Raw genomic sequence first — 22,469 nt, forward strand, 5'->3', positions numbered from 1 at the left:
TGCCCCCTAGGTCACTGCTCAGATTTTGGGCTGCACATGGGACTTGTGTGCACTCAGTCTGGAGAAGCCCAGTTCCTTCCAACACTAGGGGCCATGTGTCTGTCCCTGTCTTGGCTCCTGGCATAGCCGGCAGGGCCCACTTGTGCGTGTCACATCCTGACTGCCAGGCATGGGTGAGGCTGGGGAGGTTGGCACGAGGCCTCACATCCTCTCTCCTTATGGCACAACAGGCTCCTCCAGTAACTTGCAGTTCAAGGCGGAACGCATCAAGATCCCGTTGACACCAAGATACCCCCGGTCGGTCATGGGCTCTGACAGAGGTAAGGACTCCTGGACAGCACCCCCTGCTTGCTGTGCTCTGTCCCTTGCCCTTACATGGGGCGTTGGGCTTCTAGTTTACTGGTCCGCTTGGCTGGTCAGTGATGGTGCATGAGCCCAGCCGCTGACCTGGTGCTGTGGGCAAGGAAGGCAGCATGGCGCCGGGCAGCCAAACCCAGGATGTGCCTCGCTGTCGGGACACGGAGGCCCCTGCCCAGACGGCAGCCCAGCTGCGTCTCCCGCTCTCGTGCAGGTTCCTTGTCGCATTCCGAGTGCAGCACTCCTCCACAGTCTCCGCTGAACATCGACACCCTGCCCTCCTGCAGCCAGCCACAGACCTCCGCCTCCACATTGCCCAGAATCGCCATCAATGCCACATCCCACGGGGAGCGGAGAAAGGACAGGTGAGCATGCGTGGGCATCAGAGGCCTGGGCAGACCTTTGGACAGTAGGTGAGGGTGAGGGCCCAGCTTGCGGGCGGAAGTGGCAGGAATGGGGAGCTCCGTTTTGATTTGATCAGGGCCCAGCCACTCTAGTGTGGGTCGCCTGGTGTTATTCCCTGGTGCCTTGCCCCAGGCAGTTGCTTGTGTGTCCCATGGGGTGCTCGATGCAGGTGTGTGGCCCAGCCTGGGCCCAGCAGGGAGGTGAGGAAGGAATAGATGGCAGGGATGGAGCAGGATGGTCAGGACCCATTGGGCACTCACGCTGGTGATGACCTGATGGTGACAGCCGTGTCAGTGCACTGATGAATACTTCCCAGCTCCACGTTCCAGTGCTCTGTGTGTTAGGTTATGGAAGCCTCGCCGTCACCCTTGTCACTGTGGTTAGTCCCACATCACAGTGAGGAATCTGGGTCCAAGGGTAGCAGTCATTGCTCTGTGGTCACATGGTCAGCCACTGGCCTCACTTAATAGTGTCAGAATTCATTCCAACCCTTTATTTTTGTTCCCTGTGAGCTATAGCTCCTGGTTCTTCTTCCTGTCTTCCAGAACTTTTCATAGTGAAGTGAAATACACATGGTAAAATGAAATGTGTGTACAGCATGAAAGCACAGCTCAGCCATTGGTTGATTTCCTTCTAAACGCAGGCCCGTCTGCATGTGGGCTTTAGATTGCCCTCAGGCTTGGTGTCCAGAGGCCTCTCCTCTGCCAAGGCCGTCACCCCCGCCCCAACGCACACTGTACGTGCCTCATATCCCTCTCCCTCTCCTTGCTTTCCTTTTTGGAAATGGGGTCTCACTAAGCCCAGTTAGTTGGCTTTGTTCCCGTCCTCTAGCCTCAGCCACTCACGTATCTGGGACTGTAGGTGTACACATACTACTGTGCTTGGCTCTTTCTTCAACGTGGAACTTACCAGACTATATCTGTGTGTGAAGGTTCCATCTAGACCTTGAAAGTCTGAACTTGTAAGTTAGCAAAGTCAACAAATATTAACCCAGGAGACCCGAGGTGGGCAGAAGGTACCTAAATCCTGGGCCTGGCCCTGGGGAAGCAGGCACAGTCCACAGAGAATGTTCAAGAGTCCTTGCTGTGTGGTACATTCAGGAGCAGGGGACTGGGAGCTGTACTCACCCCAGCTCTGGCCCTCACTGAGAGATCAAGACCTTCGCCAAATGCAGTGTGTCCGTGTCACTGAAAGGGCCTTGTCATGTGCAGGCAAACGCTCCCTTAGCCCCTTACCAGGTACGAAGAGCTGGGGACACTGGGCACTTCCTGCCCCCATGGTGCTTGTGATGTGATTAGAGAAGACACTTAGCATGTGTGACCTCCCTGAGCAACAGCTCACTAACTAAAGGTTGTCCCTTCTTCCCTGAGTCTGAAGTTCACTATCATAGCGTCATTATGGAAAATGAAGAAAGCTGGAAAAGTAGGAAGAAGAAAAAAAAGTCAAATACAGTCTGTCCGACCAGTGATCCAATTGCTATTTACCTTGTGACCATCATATAATACACATTTTAACGCATGTTTTATTGCTTATATCACTTTATAGATGTGATCACAGCTCCTTGAACATTATCTCTTCAGTGATTTGTAATATTATGCTTTATCCACCTGTTTTACAAAGTAGTTTTGTTGTTCCAAGGAAACTTTTCTGTGTAGTATAAACAGTTAAAAAAAACATTTTAAACCATTCAGATGGAAAAGTAAAGATACCTCATCAGGAGCTGCCACTGTGCATGTTTGGTAAATTCTCCATAGAGATGTTTGTGCGCACAGACATAAACACGTGTGCAGGTTTCCATAAATGCAGTTGTTAGTCCGGGGATTAGCTCAGTGGTTCTGCCACCTCCCTCCGTGAATGCAGTTGTTCCCCGGTACCTTTGCATGACATGGTGCTCCCTCTGTCCTTCCATGTCAGTAAACCCGATTTGTAGAGTCACTGTGAGCGGCTTCTTGGCTGTTGTTGTGACTTGATTACCTGTCCTTTTATTGAGGTCAATGGACATGTGGAGGTGGAGGTGGAGGAGGGACAACGTAATCACTGGGGAATGGGGAGCTGGACCTAGTGCTGCCTGACACGCTGGGGTGACGCCGGGAAGGCGGGTTCCTTCCTGTCCGTCTAGGCTGGGTGTGAGGATTGTTTGGGGTGGCTGGCCGCTCAGGGTTCTCACAGCTTTAAGCCTCCTGGGGCTCTGATGTGTGGTGAGTCGCACATGTGAACTTGGGTGGTGCAGGCCAGCGCAGAGCCCTCCAAGCTGGAGGGTCAGGGAGACTTGGAGAGGGGTGAGTAAGGAGGTGGGGTGACCTTGGAGGGTGGGGAAGAACAGGGACAGTTTCAGAAGAATTTTCATTTCTGCTATTCCAAGAGGGCTGGTCCGGGCCTGGGCAGATGCCTGCTGAGCCCATGGAGGCCCCTGCCTCTTGGGGGCAGGGTGGGTGGTTTAGGTGTGTCCCTGCCACATTGCCTGTCCCTTACCACATGGATCCCTCCATGGGCTTTAGAGGGTCCCAAGGGATGGTGGCCAGGCTCGTTCCTTCTCTCACTCTCTGGCTGGGACTTCCTTCTCCACGCCCTGGAAGGAGGAGGCCGGGAAGGGTACACTCCAGCCCTGGAGGAAGAGTGTGGTGTCACCAGCTGTCCTTTCTGTCCATATGTGGCAGACGTCTGCATTGTCTTCCTCGTTTGAGTTTTCCTTCTCTCCTTTCTAACGTTCCCGTCGTCCAGATGTCTCTTCCACCACAGATCTCTTCTGAGGCTGCCCGTGGCTACCAGGCCCAGGTCCTCCTCGCTGAGGAGTCTGAGGTTGGCCTGATATGAGGCTCCCTTGAGCCCCTGCCCCTCGTGCTCTTGGGCACAGTGCACAGCAAGTGCATGGTTGCAGCCCTGGTCTGTGCTTCCCCACACCCCACTTCTCATGGCTTGGATTTGCAACAGCTTAATTTCCATGATCAGTCTGCGTCATCCCATGCAGCCAGTAAACACAACTGGGATGTTATAGCATCTCTTCTGGAGCCATGAGCCCTTCCTGGGGTTTGCATGTTTGGAAGCAGATCCTTTCATACGTGAAGCTTGTGTGTCATTCTCTGTCTTGGGGCTTGGTGTCTCCTGTCCATTCGGGTGCGCTGTGATTGTGGTGCATGGAGTTTCAGGAAGGTGTGTCCTTTCTCATACACAAGCTGGTTCATCATGTCCCCATTTGGCTGGGTCATTCTGGGAGCACCTGGGCCCTGGGGCCCTCTCTGCACCCGATGGCATGTCTGACCTCAAGACTCCCCTCCACCCTGCCCCCCTGTCTGAGTCCCGAAGCCTTTGGCTCTTCCCCTAGGCCTTACCTGGAGGAGCCACGCCATGTGAAGGTGCAGAAGGGCTCGGAGCCACTGGGCATCTCCATTGTGAGTGGAGAAAAGGGCGGTATCTACGTCTCCAAGGTGACCCCAGGGAGCATTGCCCACCAGGCCGGCCTTGAGTATGGCGACCAGTTACTTGAGGTAAGAGGGAGCAGTCCTCTTCTCTTCCCTCCTCCTGCCCTAAAAGAGCAGCTCCCAAATCTGTGTCCCTAGCCCAGCCCCTGCCCTGTCACTGAGCCTGCCCTGGTGTCTCCCCAGTTCAATGGCATAAACCTGCGGAGTGCCACGGAGCAGCAGGCCCGGCTCATCATTGGGCAGCAGTGTGACACCATCACCATCCTGACCCAGTATAACCCACACATGCACCAGCTCAGCAGCCACTCCCGCTCCAGGTGAGCACTCGGGGTGGGCGTGTTGGGTGGGAGCTGCTGTAGGTTGTGTGGATGCTGCTGCCAGCAAGGGGACTCAATCAGCCTTGGGTTTTTGGGGAAAAGACATATAAGGAAAGGACTTCGCCTCCCAAAATAGGATGTGGAAGCTGATGGTTGTGGCCCGTGCCTGCCAGGAGCCGAGCTCCTGGGTGGGATTCTCACACAGTGTTTAGCTGCCTGTCCATAAGCATGCACTGGTCACCCACTGTGCTACCCCTGTGCTGTGTGGGTCACGGGGTAAATGACCTGAGGGCCTGAGTGCCCTGCAGGGCCACAACCACGGCTCAGGAAGGGAGATAGGATGTACAGGCCAAGGAAAAGGGACAGTGACTTCCCTTGGGCTGGACACCATGGAAAAGAATCCCTGAGCTGAGAACAGACAGATGCCATGAGTCTGAGCTCCTGGTATGCCTGCCCTTCCAGGACTCAGGGCACAGAGCTGTGTGACCCAGTCCCATTTACAGCCTACTTGGTGGGTGTCACAGAGGAAGGGGCTCTGGGTGACTATGTGCTTCTCTTTATCCCTCCTGTCTTCTGTCCCCAGCTCCCACCTGGACCCTGCTGGAGCTCACTCCACTAACCAGGGCAGCGGGGCCACTACCCCAGAGCATCCCTCTGTCATCGACCCGCTGATGGAGCAAGATGAGGGCCCTGGCAGCCCCCCAGCCAAGCAGAGCACCCCCAGCTCCAGGTCAGCAGATCCATGCAGTGGGGCCCCCATTTGTCCATTGAGTGCATCTCCGTGGGCCTTCCGTGCTGGGCGGCCAGGTTCTCCCTGGGCTGTAGACCACACCCCCGCTCTTTAGGATTTGGAGTGGGAGGCCCTCCCTCCCATCTTCCCCTTCTCATTTTCTCTCTATCTTGTTTGTCACCCTCCTTCTGTCTCTCCTTTTCTCATTCACTCATCTGATTCTGTCCCCAGACAGTCCCAGGTCATCACCCAGCTGGGTCCTGAGCTCTGGCCACCAGTAGCAGTGCTGTCCCGAGGCAGGTGACAGGCCACGTGCACCCAGTCCCAGTGCTGTGAGGGGCACTTCTGTCCACTGTGGAGCTGTGAGGTGGGAGAGGTGACGGCTGGGGGTGAGCAGGACTGGGGCCTGCAGAGAGGCCCCATGGAGGAAGCAGGAGAGGAGACGGTGTTCTCTGCATGTGCATCAGCCCGGCCTGGGGCTGGAGGGACCAGAGAGGGCCGCCCTGGCCAGGGTGTGGCAGTTGCTCCTCCATCCTGCAGGGGCCACCTCCCTGTAAAGTGCCCAAGGAGACCGGCTCTGCACAGGATTAGCCCTACTAGGACTCGTGTAACAGAATTTCAATCACAGCTTGGCTTGAGGTCCCTTTCACCAGTCTCCACCCTTACTCAGTTTACCAGCTGCCCTTCCCGATCCATTCTGTGTTCTGGATGGGGAGGCCGCTCTCATGAGTTGGCGCAGGCCCCATCCGCATGTGCTGCTTGGGACGTTGCTGAACCAGCTGTCCTGTGCAGGAGTGTGAGGTCACGTGACAGCCCCTAAGGCAGAAGCGAGATAGTGCATCCAGGTGACAGGGATGCCTCCCAAGGCAGGGCAGCGACATCAGGGTCTGGAAATGGGGGCATTCATTTCAGCCCAGTCCCCAGCTGGCTTCGTGACCTGGTGTTTGGTTTTCACTGCTCTTCCCTTTTGGTTCCTGCCTCCTGCCTGGTGAGTTGGTGGAACTAGATCTACAATGAGACCACTGTCAGCTCTCTGAGTCTAGGGCCTGTGACTCCCGTGGGAAGGGCTAGGGCAGTGATGACAAACAGCTTACAGACCGAGTGCCCAAACTGCAACCCAAAAGCCACTTACTTATCTCAGAGTGCCAACACTGCAATTAAACCTGAATGTTAAGGCTTTAGTTTAAAAAAAAAAAAAGACCAACTCATAACATTAACACCTTTTATCTTAAAAGAAAAACACAATTACAGCTTTCAATGATACAAACAGCTTTTTATTGCAAAGTAAAAATTTACATTTGGTGTGCTTTTGCAGAATTAATGTGATCTTCACTGTCACATGCATGCTAATAATTTGTCAAACCTTGGCTCATACTTTGTTAGTTTGAGAGCAACACATGTAGCACTCAGGTCATCTATTGTTAGTCTGTTTCTTGTATCAGATTCGATATAATTCAGAGCTGAAAACAGCTGCTAAGAAGGATAAGATGATCCAAACAAAGTAAGAAAAGCAACCCCAAGTGCTTTCATTGACTTAAAATGATGTGGGAGAGAATTCCCCACTTTAAGGATTTCATTTTCAGAACTACTAACTGTGCTGTCCTTTGTCATCCTTTCATACTCTGTCTTCCCAAGTGTTGCATGCAAGTCATAGAATTCATTTTTCCTGATGGTGCTTTCTTGAAATTCCAACAGGTCCACTTCCTGATTTCCAAAATCTAACCAGCGTAAGCAGGGCAGATCAAGTTCTTCAAATTTGGAGAAGGAAGAAAACACAGGGTTGTCCCCATCTTAGGGAATTGTCAGAATTCTTTACTAAAATTCTCCTTTGCAGCTGCTACAGTGGGAGAAAATTCTGTGTGGATTTCTTAATGGCTTCTAGGATCATCTGCAATGTTGTAGAATTTTCTGAGTGCATTTTTAGATTTCAGAAGTATTTCCGGTGCCCACTTTCAATGTCTAGGGTGACTTGGCTTACATGCTCTTAGAAAGGGCTCTGCGAGCCAGCTGTGGCATGCATGTCATAGGTTCCCCACCACTGGGCTAGGGCCTTGGCCACCAGTTGCTGTCTGTGGGCTGCCCTCTCCTTCCTCTTTCTTGTCTTCATTGTCTTCTTCCTCTTCCTCTTCCTCCTCCCCCTCTTCTTCCTCTTTCTCCTCCGCTTGGGTGTGATTGGGAATTCTGTTTCCTCCCCAAAAGGACTGTGGGAGATACCAACAAGAAGACCTCAGAGCCTCGTGTTGTCTTCATCAAAAAGTCCCAGGTGGAGCTTGGGGTACACTTGTGTGGCGGGAACCTGCACGGGGTGTTTGTGGCCGAGGTGGAGGATGACAGCCTTGCCAAGGGTCCTGATGGCCTCATGCCGGGGGACCTCATCCTCGAGGTGAGTTCTGCAGCTGAGCAGGCTGGGCCACTTCCGCTGGTACTCAGGCCCTTGCTGTACAGAGGACACAGGAAATGGAGGACCACAGCCCTATCCTGGTGGCCACCAGTGCTGCTGTTCATTGTTGTAAATCTGAGAGGGCAGCAGGGAAGCCACTGAGAACTCAAGGGCACAGCCCTGGCTCTGGCCCAGGCAGCTTGAAGGAGGCCCCCCAACCTGGCAGGAAGATGTGGTCCGCTCTTGTGGGTGTCCTGCCTCACAGGGGAGGTGGATGGCTGGTAGACAGCAAAGGTGCAGTTTCATAAGCAAGAGGCAGGGCCATACTTTGAGCAGCCCCTATTTGCTAGGGACCCACACAGGCATTTTCTGGGGAGAAGCTGTTGAAGACAGAGCAGCCATGGAGCAGGGAACCAGGTAGCCAGGATGCAGTACCCAGGCTCAGTGGAGTGGGTAAGGGGTGTGGCCTGTGGGGACCGTCCCCAAATCAGGGGATGTGACTCCTCCTCCCCGTGCCTGAGTTGTCCCTGGCTACTGCCTTTGACTCTGGCGCCGTCCCCGGCAGTATGGCAACCTGGACATGCGCAACAAAACAGTGGAGGAAGTCTACGTGGAGATGCTGAAGCCCAAGGATGTCATCCGCCTGAAGGTGCAGCACCGCCCCGAGGACTTCGCCAGGATCAAGGGCCTGCCCGGGGATGGCTTCTACATCAGGTGCTGGGAACAGGGCCTGGGGCCAGGGCCGGGCTCTGGGTAGATGCTGTCCTAGCGAATGGAAGCCCTTGTTCCTTGTCCCCTAGGCTGGGGCCATGACTGCCTTTACTCGTGCCCACCAGTTGGGCTCCCTCTTCAGGGTTCAGGGCCTGGGGAGTTTTGAGGCCAGTGGACCTGCCTTTGAATTTGTGTGCTGCAGGAAGCAGTATTTGGGGATGGCACTGGTGTCTCCTGGGAGGGCTCAGAACTTCTTTCACATTCTCTGAGGTCTGAGGGAACCTACAAGAAGAATAAAAGCACTGATGAGGTTCTCTCCCTGTCCTGAGGGTGGCAGTTGATAGACTTTCATCCTAGGGAGTTTCTGGTCTGTAGGGACTGGGCCTTGACTTCCGGGGTAGAGGCACCCAGGAGAGGCCACTGGAGGGGGAAGATCCAGTCTTGGACCTTGGCAAGAGGGTGTCCCTCCCTGATGGGGGTGAGGCCTCTCTGTCTGTCCTGTTTCGTAAAGCATGGGGCTCTCTCCTTCGGGAGTCATCTTCTGCACAGAAACCTGTTCCTGGTGTTGTCCAAGGCCGAGAAATGGCCTTGGGAACCTGTCTGCAAGGGTGTGCGGCACCTCCCCGGTGGCCTCCTGACTCGGTTCCCTCTGTCCCCTGCTCCAGGGCTCTGTACGACCGGCAGGGCGAGGTGGAGCATGACCTAAACTTTAAGAAGGATGACATCCTCTATGTGGACAACACCCTGCCCCAGGGCACGTTTGGGTGCTGGATGGCGTGGCAGCTGGACGAGAGCGCCCACAAGATGCAGCGCGGACAGATCCCCAGCAAATACGTGTAAGCGCCTGCTACCTTTGGGAGGCTGGGGCCTCTGTCCCCTGGGGTGAGGCGGACCTGGGCCAGGGAGTGCCAGTTCCTCTGCTCACGCCAGCTTCTGGGCTGTGCCCCTTGCCATGTGGCTTCTCCAAAAAGCTGCCCCGAGTGTGCGTCTGTGCACAGAGGCATAGTACCAAGGTGGGAGGCACAACCTGTTTTCCAAACAGATGTATGGAGCTGTAATTCACATATCATACAATATGCCCAAAGTGTACAATTCAGTGGTCTTTAGTGTATTCACAGATGTGTGGAGCATTCTCCACAGTTCATGTTAGAGCATTTTCACCACCTGTCAGTCACTGCCCTGTGTCAGTCCATTTTCTGTTGCTATAAAAAAACTACCGAGGCTGGGTAATTTGCGAAGAAAAAAGGTTTTAACTCTCAGTCCTGGAGGCTGAAAATGCAAGATCATGAGGAGGAGCTGTCTGGGCTATGTCACTGTCAATGTTGGGGACCCAGAAGAAACCAGCGTAGTGCAGACAGGAGAGATCACAGGGCAAGAAAAGGAGTGAGGGGTGTTCGGCACCAGGCTTGCTCTCTGCAACAGCCTTTTCTTGTGGGAACTCAGGCCTCGAAGTAGGTCACACCTCTTAAAGGTGCCTCAACGCTACCGCCTTGGGGACAGACTCCAGCACGGAGACCTTGGGGGCCCTCACAGCATGTCCAAACCGTAGTGCACGTCCTGCCCTTCATCCTCCTCATGTCCCCGGCCCTGGCCCTCAGCAGCCACCTGTGCACGTGTGGAGCTGGCAGGTGCCCAGCTGTGGGTTTCTGTGGGGTGGACGCCCGCAGTGGGTGGCCTTTTCCTCTTTCTGTGGAAGGACGCATATCATGGAGGCACCATGGAGTCCTTTTGCGCTGAGCTGAGCACGTCCTGCAGCCAGGAGCCTGAGGGGACGTGGGAGGAGCCTGGCTTCTGCTTGACCATCGCTGTTCTCCCTGGGAGGGTGGCAGGGTGGTCCCCCCGGCCTCCCTGGCACTGTCTCCCTGTGACTGCAGGATGGACCAGGAGTTCTCCAGGAGGCTCAGCATGTCTGAGGTCAAAGACGATGGCAACACTGCGAAGACGCTGTCGGCAGCTGCACGCCGGTCCTTCTTTCGCAGGAAACACAGGCACAAACGCAGTGGGTCCAAAGACGGAAAGGACCTCCTTGCCTTGGACACCTTTTCCAATGACCCCATTCCACTCCTTGAAGGCAAGTGCCAGGCCACTTCCTTGTGGGCTCTCTGGGAAGGTTCGCTGAAGCTTCACAACTGGGGCCCAAACAAGAGGAAGGATTACTCAGCTGTTGTGCACCAGACTGGAGGCGGGTGTCCAGGCTGTAGGGTGGTGCTACTTCCTGTCTTCAGTCTCCCAGCCGTACAGTGTGGCCACTGTCTTCAAAGCCTCATGGCCACCATTTGTCATTATAGCCCCAGCCATCACATTTGTGTTTCAGGCAGCATGATGAAGGAAGGGGCCAGGCAAAAATATGTCTCAGCTGAGTGTCCCTCTCTAAACAGCTTATCTTGGAACACCACCCTGTGACTTCCACGTACATCTTCTTAGCCACTCGCATCTGCATGGGAGGCCTAAAAGCATGTTTTAGCTGGGGGCATCACTGGGGCTGGAGCTGAGGCTGAGAGCATGGCCGGTGGCCCTTGTGGAAGAGGTGCATTTGTCCTGGGAGGTAGGAGACCCTTGTGAATGTGGCTCCCAAGACCCTGCATATGTCTACTGTCTACAAGCATGTCCCCTTCTGGGTGGACAGGGTGTGTGGACAGCAGGCAGAGAAGGTAGGGGTGCTGGCCTCCTCCTTCCCTCTTTATATTTAAAATTGAGGCCATAGCCAAGTGGCTGAGTGGGCCACACCGCAGTTTATGGACCAGGATGGAGTGGGCACACCATAGATCACTGAGCAAGTCTGGCCTGCTGCCTGCTTTGTATAGCCTGCAAGCTAAAGGCAGAGTTTACTTATTTTTGGCAGTACTGGGGATTGAACCTAGGAGAGCTGAACTACCTCCTAGCCCCGCCCTGTCGGGAGCAATGCTACATAATTTTAGGGAAAAACCATTTGATCAGGCCTAGTTTTCCTGCCTACAGCCCAGCTATGGCATTTTGAGACATAATTCCATTTTGGTTCCTGGTCACAAATGAGACGTCAATGATCCAGTGACTCCAGGACAAGATTACAGCAGCTGAAGACATCCTGGGAGGAACAAGATCTTCATCTACACCACTCCCTCCTTTTTTTTTTAATCTTGAGACAGAATCTCACTAAGTTGTTCAGGCTGGCCTCAAACATGTGAGCTTCCTACCTCAGCTTCCCGAGTGGCTGGGACTCTAGGCATGCACTACTGTGCTCATTGGGGTTTTACATTTTAAATATAAGGTAGAAAAAAAGACCATTGGCCTGTTGGTGATGATAGTTTGCTCCGTTTTGTCTTTGTGCCTTCAAAGCCTAAAATATTACCCAGGCTTGGGGAGTACATGCATGTAATCTCAGCTACTCCAGAGGCTGAGGCAGGAGGATTCCACATTCGAGGCCAGCCTGGGTAAAAAACCCTGTCCCCAAATTACAAGGGACTGTGATTTAGCTTGCTGGTAAGGTGCTTGCCTAACATGTAAGGCCTGGGGTACAATCTTCACTACTGAAAAAAAATAATTTTTTTACTATCTAGCCCTTTGCAGAACAAGTTTGCCGACTTAGTCAAGGCAAGGTTTCTGTCGTCAGTCTTTTGTTTTGTTTTCCCCTTTATTCCTTCACTCTCTCCCTTGGGTTCCCTGCTCCTTTTCCCCATGGACACCATCTCTGGATGTGTTTGTATCTCTGAAAAGTAGCCATTTTCCCGTTCTTCTCTTATCTCTTCAGGGTTTCTGCACCATTTATTGTGAAGTTGTTGCTAAGTGCCTACGCCTCTAGATTGGCACATCTTCCCAGCAAATCTCATTAAGAAACATGCTGGTCTCTTGCCGTAATTCCTGCCTGGAAGGCTGTTTTGTCTGATGGTGTTATTTCCACAGCAGTTTTCTTTTGGTTACTTTTTATATGGATCTGTTTCTATAAAACTTCTCTATACTTTATTATTTATAGATCTCTTACCTGCAACATCTGGATTTTTTAAATCCATGGTGGCAGTCTATCTTTTGAAACATTGTTATCAAACTATGACATGAGTACAGCAAAGTACACATACATTTTAATTATTTATTTATCTATTTTTGGGGTTTTTTTTGAGACAGGGTCTTGCTGTGTAGTTTAGGCTGATCTTGAACTCATTGTGTAGCCCAGGCTAGCCTCAAACTGACCCTACTGCCCCAGCCTCCTGAGTACTGGGATTACAGGTATTCACAACCATGCCTGGCTGCATATACATTTGTAGACATGTGAGCAGTGCAAGGAGTTTGCATACGCTCAACCCACCCACAACAGTCCTTATTGTGAAATCAGAGTGTTTAATCTGTTCTGTAAATGTAACATACGTTTACCATCTTACTATTTGTTTGTTATTTGTCTTGCCTGTTTTGTGTTTCCTCATTTCTCGTGTGCTTTTTTACTCCTTTCAATCCATTAATTTTCAGCTATTTTAAAATTTGAAATCTCTGGGAGGTTTCAGTAGTTCTTACAACATATATCTTTGATTACTGCTAACATACGTCCCTGTTTTAACTGCTTCCCTGACAGTTTTAAAACACTGGACCACTGTAACTCCATTTTCTGCGATTACCATTGTAATCATGCGTGTATTTTAAGTCCAGGACATCATCACTGTTTGTATACCAGCTCTTCACTCCTTCCTGCGCTTCGCTTCTGGTTTTGTCTTCTTTCTGCTGAGCAGCTCCTTCAGCGTTTCTTGTAATTCAGGTTTGTTGGTACCATTGTTTTTGGAGATACTCACTAGGCGAAGAACTTCACACTGGTCTTTACAATCTTCCCTTGTATCCTGGCTGGGTTTCAGGACCTCCATAAATACCACTCTGCAGATTTTCAAGCCCCCTCTGTAAAACGGCACAGTATTTGCATATAACCAGCACACATTCTCCTGTACACTTTTTTTTTTTTTTTTGGTACTGGGGATCAAACTCTGGTCCTTCCGCTTGTGGGGCAGGTGGCGGAACTACTGAGCTAAATCCCCTGCCCCTGTACACTTTTTTGTTTGTTTTGGGGGGAGTCATTTTAATATATACATGGAACAAGTCAGCAGAACAAGGTTATATCAGGCTGCCGCTTACAAAACATACCAGTAATCTGTACCTGGTTAGTGTAAAGAGAACCAAGAATTCAGATGACCTTACAACCGAGGTAGTACATAAGTCACTAACAAATTAGAGGACAAAAAAAATTTCACATTTTCTGCATTTAAAAAGACTGCACACCATGCCTGCTTGGCAAGTGTGAGGTCTTGAGTTTGATTTCTGGTATTGAAAAAAAAAAAAGAAAAAAAGAGCTGAGGATGTAGTAGCTCAGTGGTGCCATGCCTTCCTGGCTAGTGCAAGGTCCTGAGTTCAATTCCCAGTACTGGAAAAAAAAAATTAACAGCTCTCACAAATATCTTTGAAGATGAAAAATTCAAAGTCCTTTAAAGGATGAGAAACAAGATATTTGAAATGGAACTCTTAAGTGTAAAGAGAGTTTTACGTCACAAGACTAGTTTTCTTGGCTTCTATTTCATATATTACTAATCTCCACATTTTTACCATAAAAACTTCTGCCTCTTCGAGTACCATGGCAACATCATCTAAAGTGCCCCGAGGTGAACTATGAGCCATAACCTTTGAGCAAACACAATCAGTCATGTAGCTTCTTCTTCACCTGTGTATTCTATGATTTTCTTACTAATCCATGGTCTAATCCATTGCTCCATCCATGCACTCGATCTTAGCCAAAAGGCCGAGAAGCGATGCTCCATCACACAGCATCCACAATAGACCAGTCCGGAGGATGAGCAACGGGCTCAGGTTTGGCTGTTGGATTTGTTCCATGACACTCTTCATATGTTTGTGCTCTTCTTTAGTGTTCACAATGCCTCTGGCAGCATTTTTACCATCTTCACCGTAACGCAGTGGAACCAGTTTCCTTTTTCCAGGCACAGTGTCACTGTCCTTATCCTCAGATTCCTTAAAGACACCATCTACAGGTGGCTACTGCTTTTTCACAGAATTAGGCTGAACAGGACTGTTAGAAGCACCCAGTTTGAGACTTAATCCTATTTCTGCCCTGTGTCCCTCAGGTTCCATGAGGATTAGTAACACCACAGGGAGACTCAGCCCCAGGAGCGTGCATGTCGCATTGCTCCCGGCAGAGGAAACAGATGGGCCAGAGCCGATGGGCCTCAGATTGGGTTACAGACAAGGCTTTTGCTCGGTCTCTTCTCCCATAGATTCTTCTCTTTCTTCTTCTTCCTCTGATTCTGGCTCTTGCTTTATTTGTGGTCATCTGCAGCTCTCAGCCTCTTTTTCTGTCCTCTGGAGCTCTGCATCCAGATCTGGGTCCCCTTCTGCCAGAAGGCAAAGCCTGATTCCCTCCAGCTCTTCCTTTTCTCTCTTCCTAGCTCATTCATCTGCTTCCACTCCCTTTTCCCTATCACTCAGCCTTTTCCAAAGAGCACTTCCCCTGCAGTATCTGAGGTCATCTCTATCATCGTCATAATCTGCTAAGAATTCTAGTCCTTTAGCCTCGGTAGCCATTTCTCTTCTTTCTTCTTCTCTTTCAGCCTCTTTCTCATATTCCTGAGGTTTTTTTCGTTCTGTGATTTCCCAATTTGTAAGTCGCTCTTGAGAAGCAGCTTCTGTCTCGGATTTTTCTTTCAAGTTTTCTTCATTTACATGCATCGTCTTCATCTTCTTTTCAGTCTCATTTCTTGTCGCTCTCTCTCATGCTCCTGTCCCCTCTCATGGTCTCATGTTGACGTTCTCCCTCACATTCCCTTTCACGGTCGCTGTTTTTTTCTCTCGATTAACTCCAATCGTTATTGCGATCTGAACTCCCTTCTGGATCCCAATCTCCCTCCCTCCCTCAGTCCAGTCCTCATCTCTCTCCTTTGTCCATCACAGTCCCTATCTTGTTCCCCCCATTCCTTTTCCTTTTCTCCTTCCCGTTGTCTTCCCCTTTCCCATTCCCGTTCTCACCTTTCTCATTCCCTTTCATGGTCCCTCTTTCTTTCTCACTGTTCTTTCTCAACTTCCTGTGTTTCTTTTTCCGTTTTGCCTTTCTCTTCTTCCAGTTTCTTATGTGTGTCTCTGAATTTGCTGATCTCTCAAGATATCAGGTCTCTTTTGTCTTCTTCCATTTCTTTTTTTTTTTAAATAAGATCTTAACTGCATTCATTTTATTTATTTATTTTTCATTTAAAAAATTTTTTTGGTACCGGGGATCAAACTCAGGTCCTTGCACTTGTGCAGCAGGCAACGAAACCACTGAGCTAAATTCCCAACCCTTCTTCCATTTCTATAGCATTTATATCCTCCTTAGCGATGAGCAGGTAAGGGATCAGTGGGGCCCCTGGAAATCTGCGGAAAATGTCCTCCTCCTTTTCCTTTTTCTTCTTCCTCGGATGAGAGTCAGACTCCTGTGAGGGGCGTTTAGTGCACTGGAGTATTCTCATATTAAAACTTCAATGGCCCCTTTAATCATCTGATCACTTCTTTTTGCCTCTGCATCTAAAGCATCTTCATCATCTTTAGTGACAGTTTCGGGCCTGCCATTCCCATTACAAGCTTTCTTCTTTGCTTTCCATTCATCCGGTTGTATTTTTGTTTTGGCATCAACTTTAACAAGGAGCTTCTTCTCTCCAGTCTGCAGGTCATGTATTAATCTGAGTGCACAGATGGTAGATTCAGGCTCCTTATACTTACAGAATCCCAAAGCTTGAAGTTTTCCAGAGGCACATGGTACTGTCTTCCTGCTCAAAATCAAACCACATTTAGCTAAGAGCTGTTGCATAAGCGTGTCTGAGGCTTTCTCAGAAATGTTTCCAACAGAAACTATAGTAGTAGGACTGCAGTTTTCATCATTTTCTTTAGCCTTTAAACCTGGATGATCCTTTCTTGCTTCCAGATGCTTTCCAAACATGGACACAGTGGGTACTAGGACAGTTGGAGCAGGACCCTTTGATGCAGGACTCATTGTGATCCCTGGAGGCATGGGTGGAGGAAAGACAGGAAATTGAGGGGGGGATCCCCGGCAGGAGTGCTGGAATTCCCATTGGAGGGCACTTCACATGAGAGAGGAAAGACATTGTTATTGCAGCAGCCCTGCTGAGAAAATGAGACTGTCTTTGCTGCTTTCTAGGCTCCAGGTTAGAGCAGGCTGTATTCATCTCCAGCCATGCCACCTTCCTGGAGATGGGCTCTGAAGAGCCTATTTGCACAGACTGCAAACTTGGCTGTGCTGGGCTGGAAGCCTCTGGGGGTCTTCCTCTTGCCTGGCATGCTTTACAGCCTTCTGTATACTTTTAAATCATCTTTGGTTTACTATAATGCCTACTTTAAAGTAAATAGTTGTTAGACTGTATTGTTTAGGGAATAATGACAAGAAAAACCCTGTATATGTTTAGCATAGGGGTGGTTTTTTCCCCAAGTATTTCTGATCTGTAGTTAGTTGAATCCATGAGTGTAAAACCTGCCACTGGGGGATCACTCCCCCCCCCCTTTTTAACCTCCATTAAGTTTATTCGTACATTTTAGGTATAAAATACAAAATACATCGTTGGGATCTTGTACCATTACGTGAGCATCTTGGTTCTTATTTTTTCCCCTTTCCCCTGCCCTCCCTTCACCCCCTCCACCCTTCCCTATTTGCAAAGATCTTGTTTCCATTTTTTTCCTTTTCTCATATTTTTTCTTTTCCCTTCTTTCCTTTCCCCTACCCCTCCCACTTCCCCTGCTCCTTTAGACCTTAACTTCCTATTACACAATATCAATTATACATTTTTAAAATTATAATATCAAGATCTAGGAAAAAAAATGTAGGAGACATTACCACAGATTTTATAGAATTTAAAAGGATATAGAAAGCATATTACAAAAATCTTTTTTGAAATAAATTTTACAACTTCTAAGAAGTACCTTGGAAGACAAATTAATGAAACTGATTCTGGAGGAAATATAAAATTTGAATAGCACCTATTAAAGAAAGTATATTCCTAGCTTGAAAACCTACCTATATGACAACAACAGCTCATATACATTTTAACTGATGAATTATATCAAACATTTAAAGCAGAAAAAAGGAACACTTCTTCCCTCATTTTAGGAACTCAACATTGTGCTAATCCTAAAACTGGATAAAGATAATAGAAGAAAAAAGTATGAACATAGATAGAAATTTGTTTAACAAAACAAACTCTTAGAAGTCAGATCTGGCAGTATGTAGATAGTGGTTTTATTATAGGGATGGCAGTGTTGGTTCAGCATTGGAAGATCCACCCCCAAAAGTCATCATTTTAACAGAGGAAAGGAAAAAGCCATATGATCCTATCACAAGTTGGAGAAAAAGTATTGGACTAAATTCTACAGCTGTTCATGGTAAAAGCTATCAGGAGACTAGAAGTAGAACAGAGCCTTCTCAACAGATCAAAGACATATACTCCATGCTTCCAGCAAAAACGCCTTATATGAATGGAGAAAATACAATGCTTTCTCCCTAAGGTGGGGAACAAGGGCAGATATGCCTACTCTTCATCTGTCCATTAAACTTTGAAACATAGGCCTAAACCAAAATAGTCTGGCAATAAAACAACACAATTAGAATAGGATTGGCAAGGTAGAAGCAAAATCTTTATATGTAGATGAAATGATCATCTACAGAGAAAATACTAAGAGAAATCTCTAGGAGACCCTAGAACTTGTATTTGAATTTAGCAGGATTAGAAAACACAAGGTATATATAAAAATTCAGGTCTATGTATACTTGGTATAAATGAAGAATTGGATATTGAAATTTAAAGGTTATGTAGGAGTACAAAGGACCTAGAAAAGTAAAAAGAAAAAGAAAAAAAACCACAACAGTGTTTGAAGACATTTAGTACCTAATTTTAAGACTTCCTCTAAAGCTACAGTAATCAAGGCAGTGTTGGTGTAAGGAAAGACATAGATCATTGGAATAAAACAGAATCTAGAAATAGAACCACTCATATATGGTCCACTGTGTTTTGAAAGATTATCATTAACATTTTGTAGAATATAAACTCAATTCAAGAGCAGAGGAAAAGATAGTGTTTTCAGCAAATGGCTCTAGAACACATGGTATTCGTATATAAAAAATTAACTTCAATTCTTTATTTCTATACATAAAAATAATTTGAAAGGGTCTATGAACCTAAATATGAAAGACTAAAACTGTAATACTTTAAGAAGAAATTATAAGGGAAATGTTTATGAATTTAGGGTAGGCAAGAACTTCCTAGGATACAAAAAACATGATGTGTGAAAGAAAAAAATTGATAAATGAGATTCCATCAAAATTTAGAACTTTAAATGATATTGTTAAAATGAAAAGTAGTCCTTAAACAGACCATATTTACAATGCATATAACCTATGACCAGAATATATAAAGAACTCTTACAGCTCATTAGTAGACAGCCCAATTAAAAAGTCGACATAAGAAGATGATAAATAGCCAGTATAGCACAAGGAAAGGTGTGCAACATTAGAATCAGAAAAATACTAATCAGTACAATAACAAGATTGAATTGTACACTCATTAGGGAGATGAAGTTAAAAGTTTTAAAAGCCTTGTCATGACTTTTTCTCTTTGTTGGATTCTCCCCCTTTGCGTTTAATTTGTCACGCCCAAAGGATTCATTCTGCTGGGCTTCCTGGGGTTGTGATCCTCATTGTCTTTTCCTAGGGTATTGTCTAAAATTTTTTGGAGTGCTGGTTTGGTATTCATGAAGTTCCTAAGGTGTTCTTTGTCAGGAAAGTATCTTATTTCTCCATCAATTTTGAAAGATAGTTTTGCAGGGTACATCAATCTGGGTTGGAGGCTGTTTTCCTTTAGGGCTTGAAATACATCACTCCAAGCTCTTCTTGCCTTGAGGGTTTGCATTGAGAAGTCTGCTGTGATTCTGATGGGCTTTCCTTTGTATGTGATTTGTTTCTTTTCCCTCAGTGCTTGTAGAATTTTGTTCTTCTGTTGCGTTTCTGGAATCCTAACTATTATATGCCTATGTGTAGATTTTTTTTGATCAAGGCTAGCTGGAGTCCTATATGCCTCACTTATCTGTATGTCAAGTTCTTTTCCCCTCCTTGGGAAGTTTTCTGCCGTCACTTCTGTGAACAGTTTTTTTCTGTCATCTGGAATCTCCTCTTTCTTCATTGACTCCAGTCAGTCTTATGTTATTCTTCTTTGCATTGTCTAGCAGCTGCTGGATTGATTTTTCGTGGTCCCTTATAATTTTAAAGCAATTTTTCTTTTCCTGGTCACTAATTACAATCTTATTTTCTATATCTGAAATTCTGTCCTCACATTGGTTCATTCTGCTATGTAGACTTTCAATGGAGTTTTTAATCTGGAAATCTGTTTGCATTTGTTTTATGGATTCCATTTGTTTCCTATGTTGATATTCCATCATGTTGCTTAGATCCTCTATTTTTTTTTATCTGTGTCCTCTCTAGATTTATTAGTCATGTCTTGCACTATGGGCACAATCTTTGCTGTTGTCTGAGAAGTTATTTCTGATTTCATTTTTTCCAGATCCTCTTTGTTGCCAGTTCAGGGAGTCCAGGTGGTTGAGTATCAGATTGTTTCATCTTGTTTCCCTTTGGGGTTGCTGTAGGTGATCTGGAAGTCTGTTTTTGAGGCTTGTTTATGTGTCTTCTCATTTTGATGGGGGGGAGGTGTGCTACTGGCCCCCGTGTGGCTCACCTCCTCTGCCCTGGGAATGGTGGAATGACGGCCTGGGAGCCTCCTCCTGGGCACTGGGATTGGCTCACCTCTTCTGCCCTGGGAGTGGTGGAATGGCGGCCTGGGAGCCTCCTCCTGGGCGCTGGGATTGGCTCCGATCACCCTTTTTTTTCCCCCTGACACTGGAGATTGAACCCAGACTCTTCACAGTGAGCTATCACCCCAGCCTTTTTTATTTTTTATTTTGACACAAGGTCTAGCTAAGTTACTACATTGCCCTTGCTAGGCTTGAACTTGCAATCTGCCTGTTTCAGCCTCCTTGGGTGCTGTAATTATAGGCGTGTGCCACCATGCCCAGCTCCTTCCTGCTCTTTTTATTTAAGCATTTTAAAACGGTCTCTGCCTCTTATGGTGTATTAGTTTGCTGAAACATCCATATAAACTGCCACAAACTGTGTGGCTTAAACAGTGCACTTTTTAATTTTTTCTGGAGGCCAGAAGCCTGAAATAGCACGTGTGGGCTGACACCTAGGTGTCTATAGGGCCTCGTCTCCTTGGAAGCTCTAAGGGGGAGCAGACTGAAGCCCCTCTTTCCTCCCTGTTCATGTGTCCTCCTCCTCTATGCGTGCCAGTCTCAGGATTCCATCTATTTCTCAGCACACACATGATTGCATTAGGCCTCCCCAGATACTCCATTGTGAGTTCCTTCTCTGTTACTACTGCTTGTTAGTGACAGTCACACGTCCTGGGGATTCGGAAGTGATCCGGTCTCTGGGGGACAGAAGCAGGGCTGCCCGCTGCTGTTTTAGCATCACTGTGACCCTCAGAAGTCAGCCCATGTCCTGCGTCCGAGGGCGTTCCTCTTGGTGTAGACCCTGCTCAGATGGCTCTCAGAACTTCTGAAATCGGTGGATTGAGGCTTTAAGAAACCTTCGGCCATCATTTCCTTAAAACTGTCTCTGTGCTCTTCTTGCTTCTCCTGCCCCTGGGTTCTCTGACCACGTCACTGATGTCCTGTCTCCCACATGGCTTCCTTGTGTTTTCCATCCCTTAGCTTGGATATTCTCTGGTGACCTTTTTCTTGTTTATTATTCCATGCTTCTCTCCTATCCACTGGGTCCGTAATTTCCGAAACTGCATTATGGTTCAATAGTTTCAGTTTGATTTCTTTGAATAGACTTTAATTCTCCTTCTTGTCTGCTTACTTAAATGCATTTGTAAAGACTGCATTTGGTCACTGTCATGTCTGATCATCTCTTTCTATCATCTTTGCTTTTCTTGTTTCTGATGCTGGGGATGCTGGAAATTGTTGATTGAAATGTCAGAAATGACATACAGGAAATAGCAAAGCTCTGAAATGTCTGTCCTCTGTAACCGGCACCAGTGGCAGGTCACCTGGGTCCAGCCCAAGGCTGAGCTCACCGGAGCCTGGTCTGCAGCATTGTGCAGCTAGTGGCTCACTCTGGTCCTTGGCTGAAAGTGCCTGGTGCCTCCACCCCCAGGTTTTCTCTTGGGCACAGGAGGCTGCAAAAACTCTGCTTTGTTTTAGTGACTTCTTAGGCAGTTAGCCCCTTGTTCCTCACAGCTTAGGAATTTGGCAAATGGCTACAAGGGAAAGCAGTGGCATCAGACCTGCTGGTGCTTTGCCCCTCCCGGCCCCCAGAATCATGGCTGTTCAGTTTGGCTGTCCCAAACTCTACTTTGGGGGAGTCCTAAAAACCCTGCCTGGACCCCCACCTCTGGGCAGCAGCCCTCTGCTTGGGTCTGTGGGTGTCCTGCATGAGTTCCCAACCCCCCTACAGGGGACAGTGGCAGGAAGCAGCTGGAGGCATCAGCAGGGCACCAAGGGCAGAGGGAATTGCAGCTGCAGCACATTCACAGGATCGTGTGATTTGTGTCACCTTCATGTTGTCTCCCTCGGGGCCCACCTGGGCCTCTGAGTCCCCTCCTCCAGCCTTCGGGCTTGCCTGACCCCTGGACTTTCCCATTCTGTTGCCTGGAATTGTCAGGCAGCTCCTGTCTGGTACCTGAGTGTCTGGTGCTGCTGGCCTGTGGCCCCAGTGAGAGTTGAGGTTTTGAGTGGCAGGGAGTGTTACTGATACCAGCCACCACAGTGACAGGCCTGGGAAAATGCCAGGAGACATTGCTTGCTGGTTTTTAGCCCATCTCCTGCAAAGGACTTATTTGTGCATTTGGTGGGAGGGAAAGTTACTACAGGTATCATCTAGGATATTGGTTTGATAGCTTAAACTAAGGCCAAATAGCAGTGGTGAAAGCCTGATAGAAAGCTCATTTCTCTGCTGTGTACAAGTGGGGGGTCCAGAGCAGGCAGCTCTGAGCCAGGCACCATCTGGGCACCCGAGTGCCTTGCATCTCATGGCTCTGCCACTCCCTCGGGGCTGTCCCATGTGCATGGTCAGAGCTGCTCCCTACACCGCTTATAGCAGT

At 48.4% G+C, this 22,469-nt stretch overlaps 1 protein-coding gene and 2 pseudogenes across 6 annotated transcripts in view; 1 reads left to right on the plus strand and 2 right to left on the minus strand.

Annotated features, from left to right (window-relative positions):
• The window catches only part of Dlg5 (discs large MAGUK scaffold protein 5), a 134,362-nt gene that overhangs the window by 91,334 nt on the left and 20,559 nt on the right, over positions 1 to 22,469 (plus strand). For 4 of the 6 annotated variants that reach the window (XM_004846375.3, XM_004846376.3, XM_087184672.1 and 1 more), the window contains 9 exons: positions 231 to 320; positions 572 to 722; positions 4,085 to 4,247; positions 4,365 to 4,498; positions 5,082 to 5,228; positions 7,428 to 7,611; positions 8,174 to 8,322; positions 8,985 to 9,155; positions 10,194 to 10,390. In XM_004846375.3, coding sequence (XP_004846432.1) covers positions 231 to 320; positions 572 to 722; positions 4,085 to 4,247; positions 4,365 to 4,498; positions 5,082 to 5,228; positions 7,428 to 7,611; positions 8,174 to 8,322; positions 8,985 to 9,155; positions 10,194 to 10,390 — 1,386 coding nt within the window. Of the gene's footprint in view, positions 1 to 230; positions 321 to 571; positions 723 to 3,483; positions 3,562 to 4,084; positions 4,248 to 4,364; positions 4,499 to 5,081; positions 5,229 to 7,427; positions 7,612 to 8,173; positions 8,323 to 8,984; positions 9,156 to 10,193; positions 10,391 to 22,469 lie in introns of all 6 variants that reach the window. The other 2 variants (XM_087184671.1, XM_087184674.1) reach the window with 1 other exon arrangement.
• Positions 14,084 to 15,356, minus strand: LOC106009504 (RNA-binding protein 25 pseudogene; annotated as a pseudogene).
• LOC147825557 (RNA-binding protein 25 pseudogene) lies at positions 15,597 to 17,151 on the minus strand (annotated as a pseudogene).

This window comes from Heterocephalus glaber, unplaced genomic scaffold (assembly GCF_053883595.1).
Source record: "Heterocephalus glaber isolate CG9 unplaced genomic scaffold, H.glaber_assembly_v1.0 deba00001497, whole genome shotgun sequence".
Classification (NCBI taxonomy): domain Eukaryota; kingdom Metazoa; phylum Chordata; class Mammalia; order Rodentia; family Bathyergidae; genus Heterocephalus; species Heterocephalus glaber.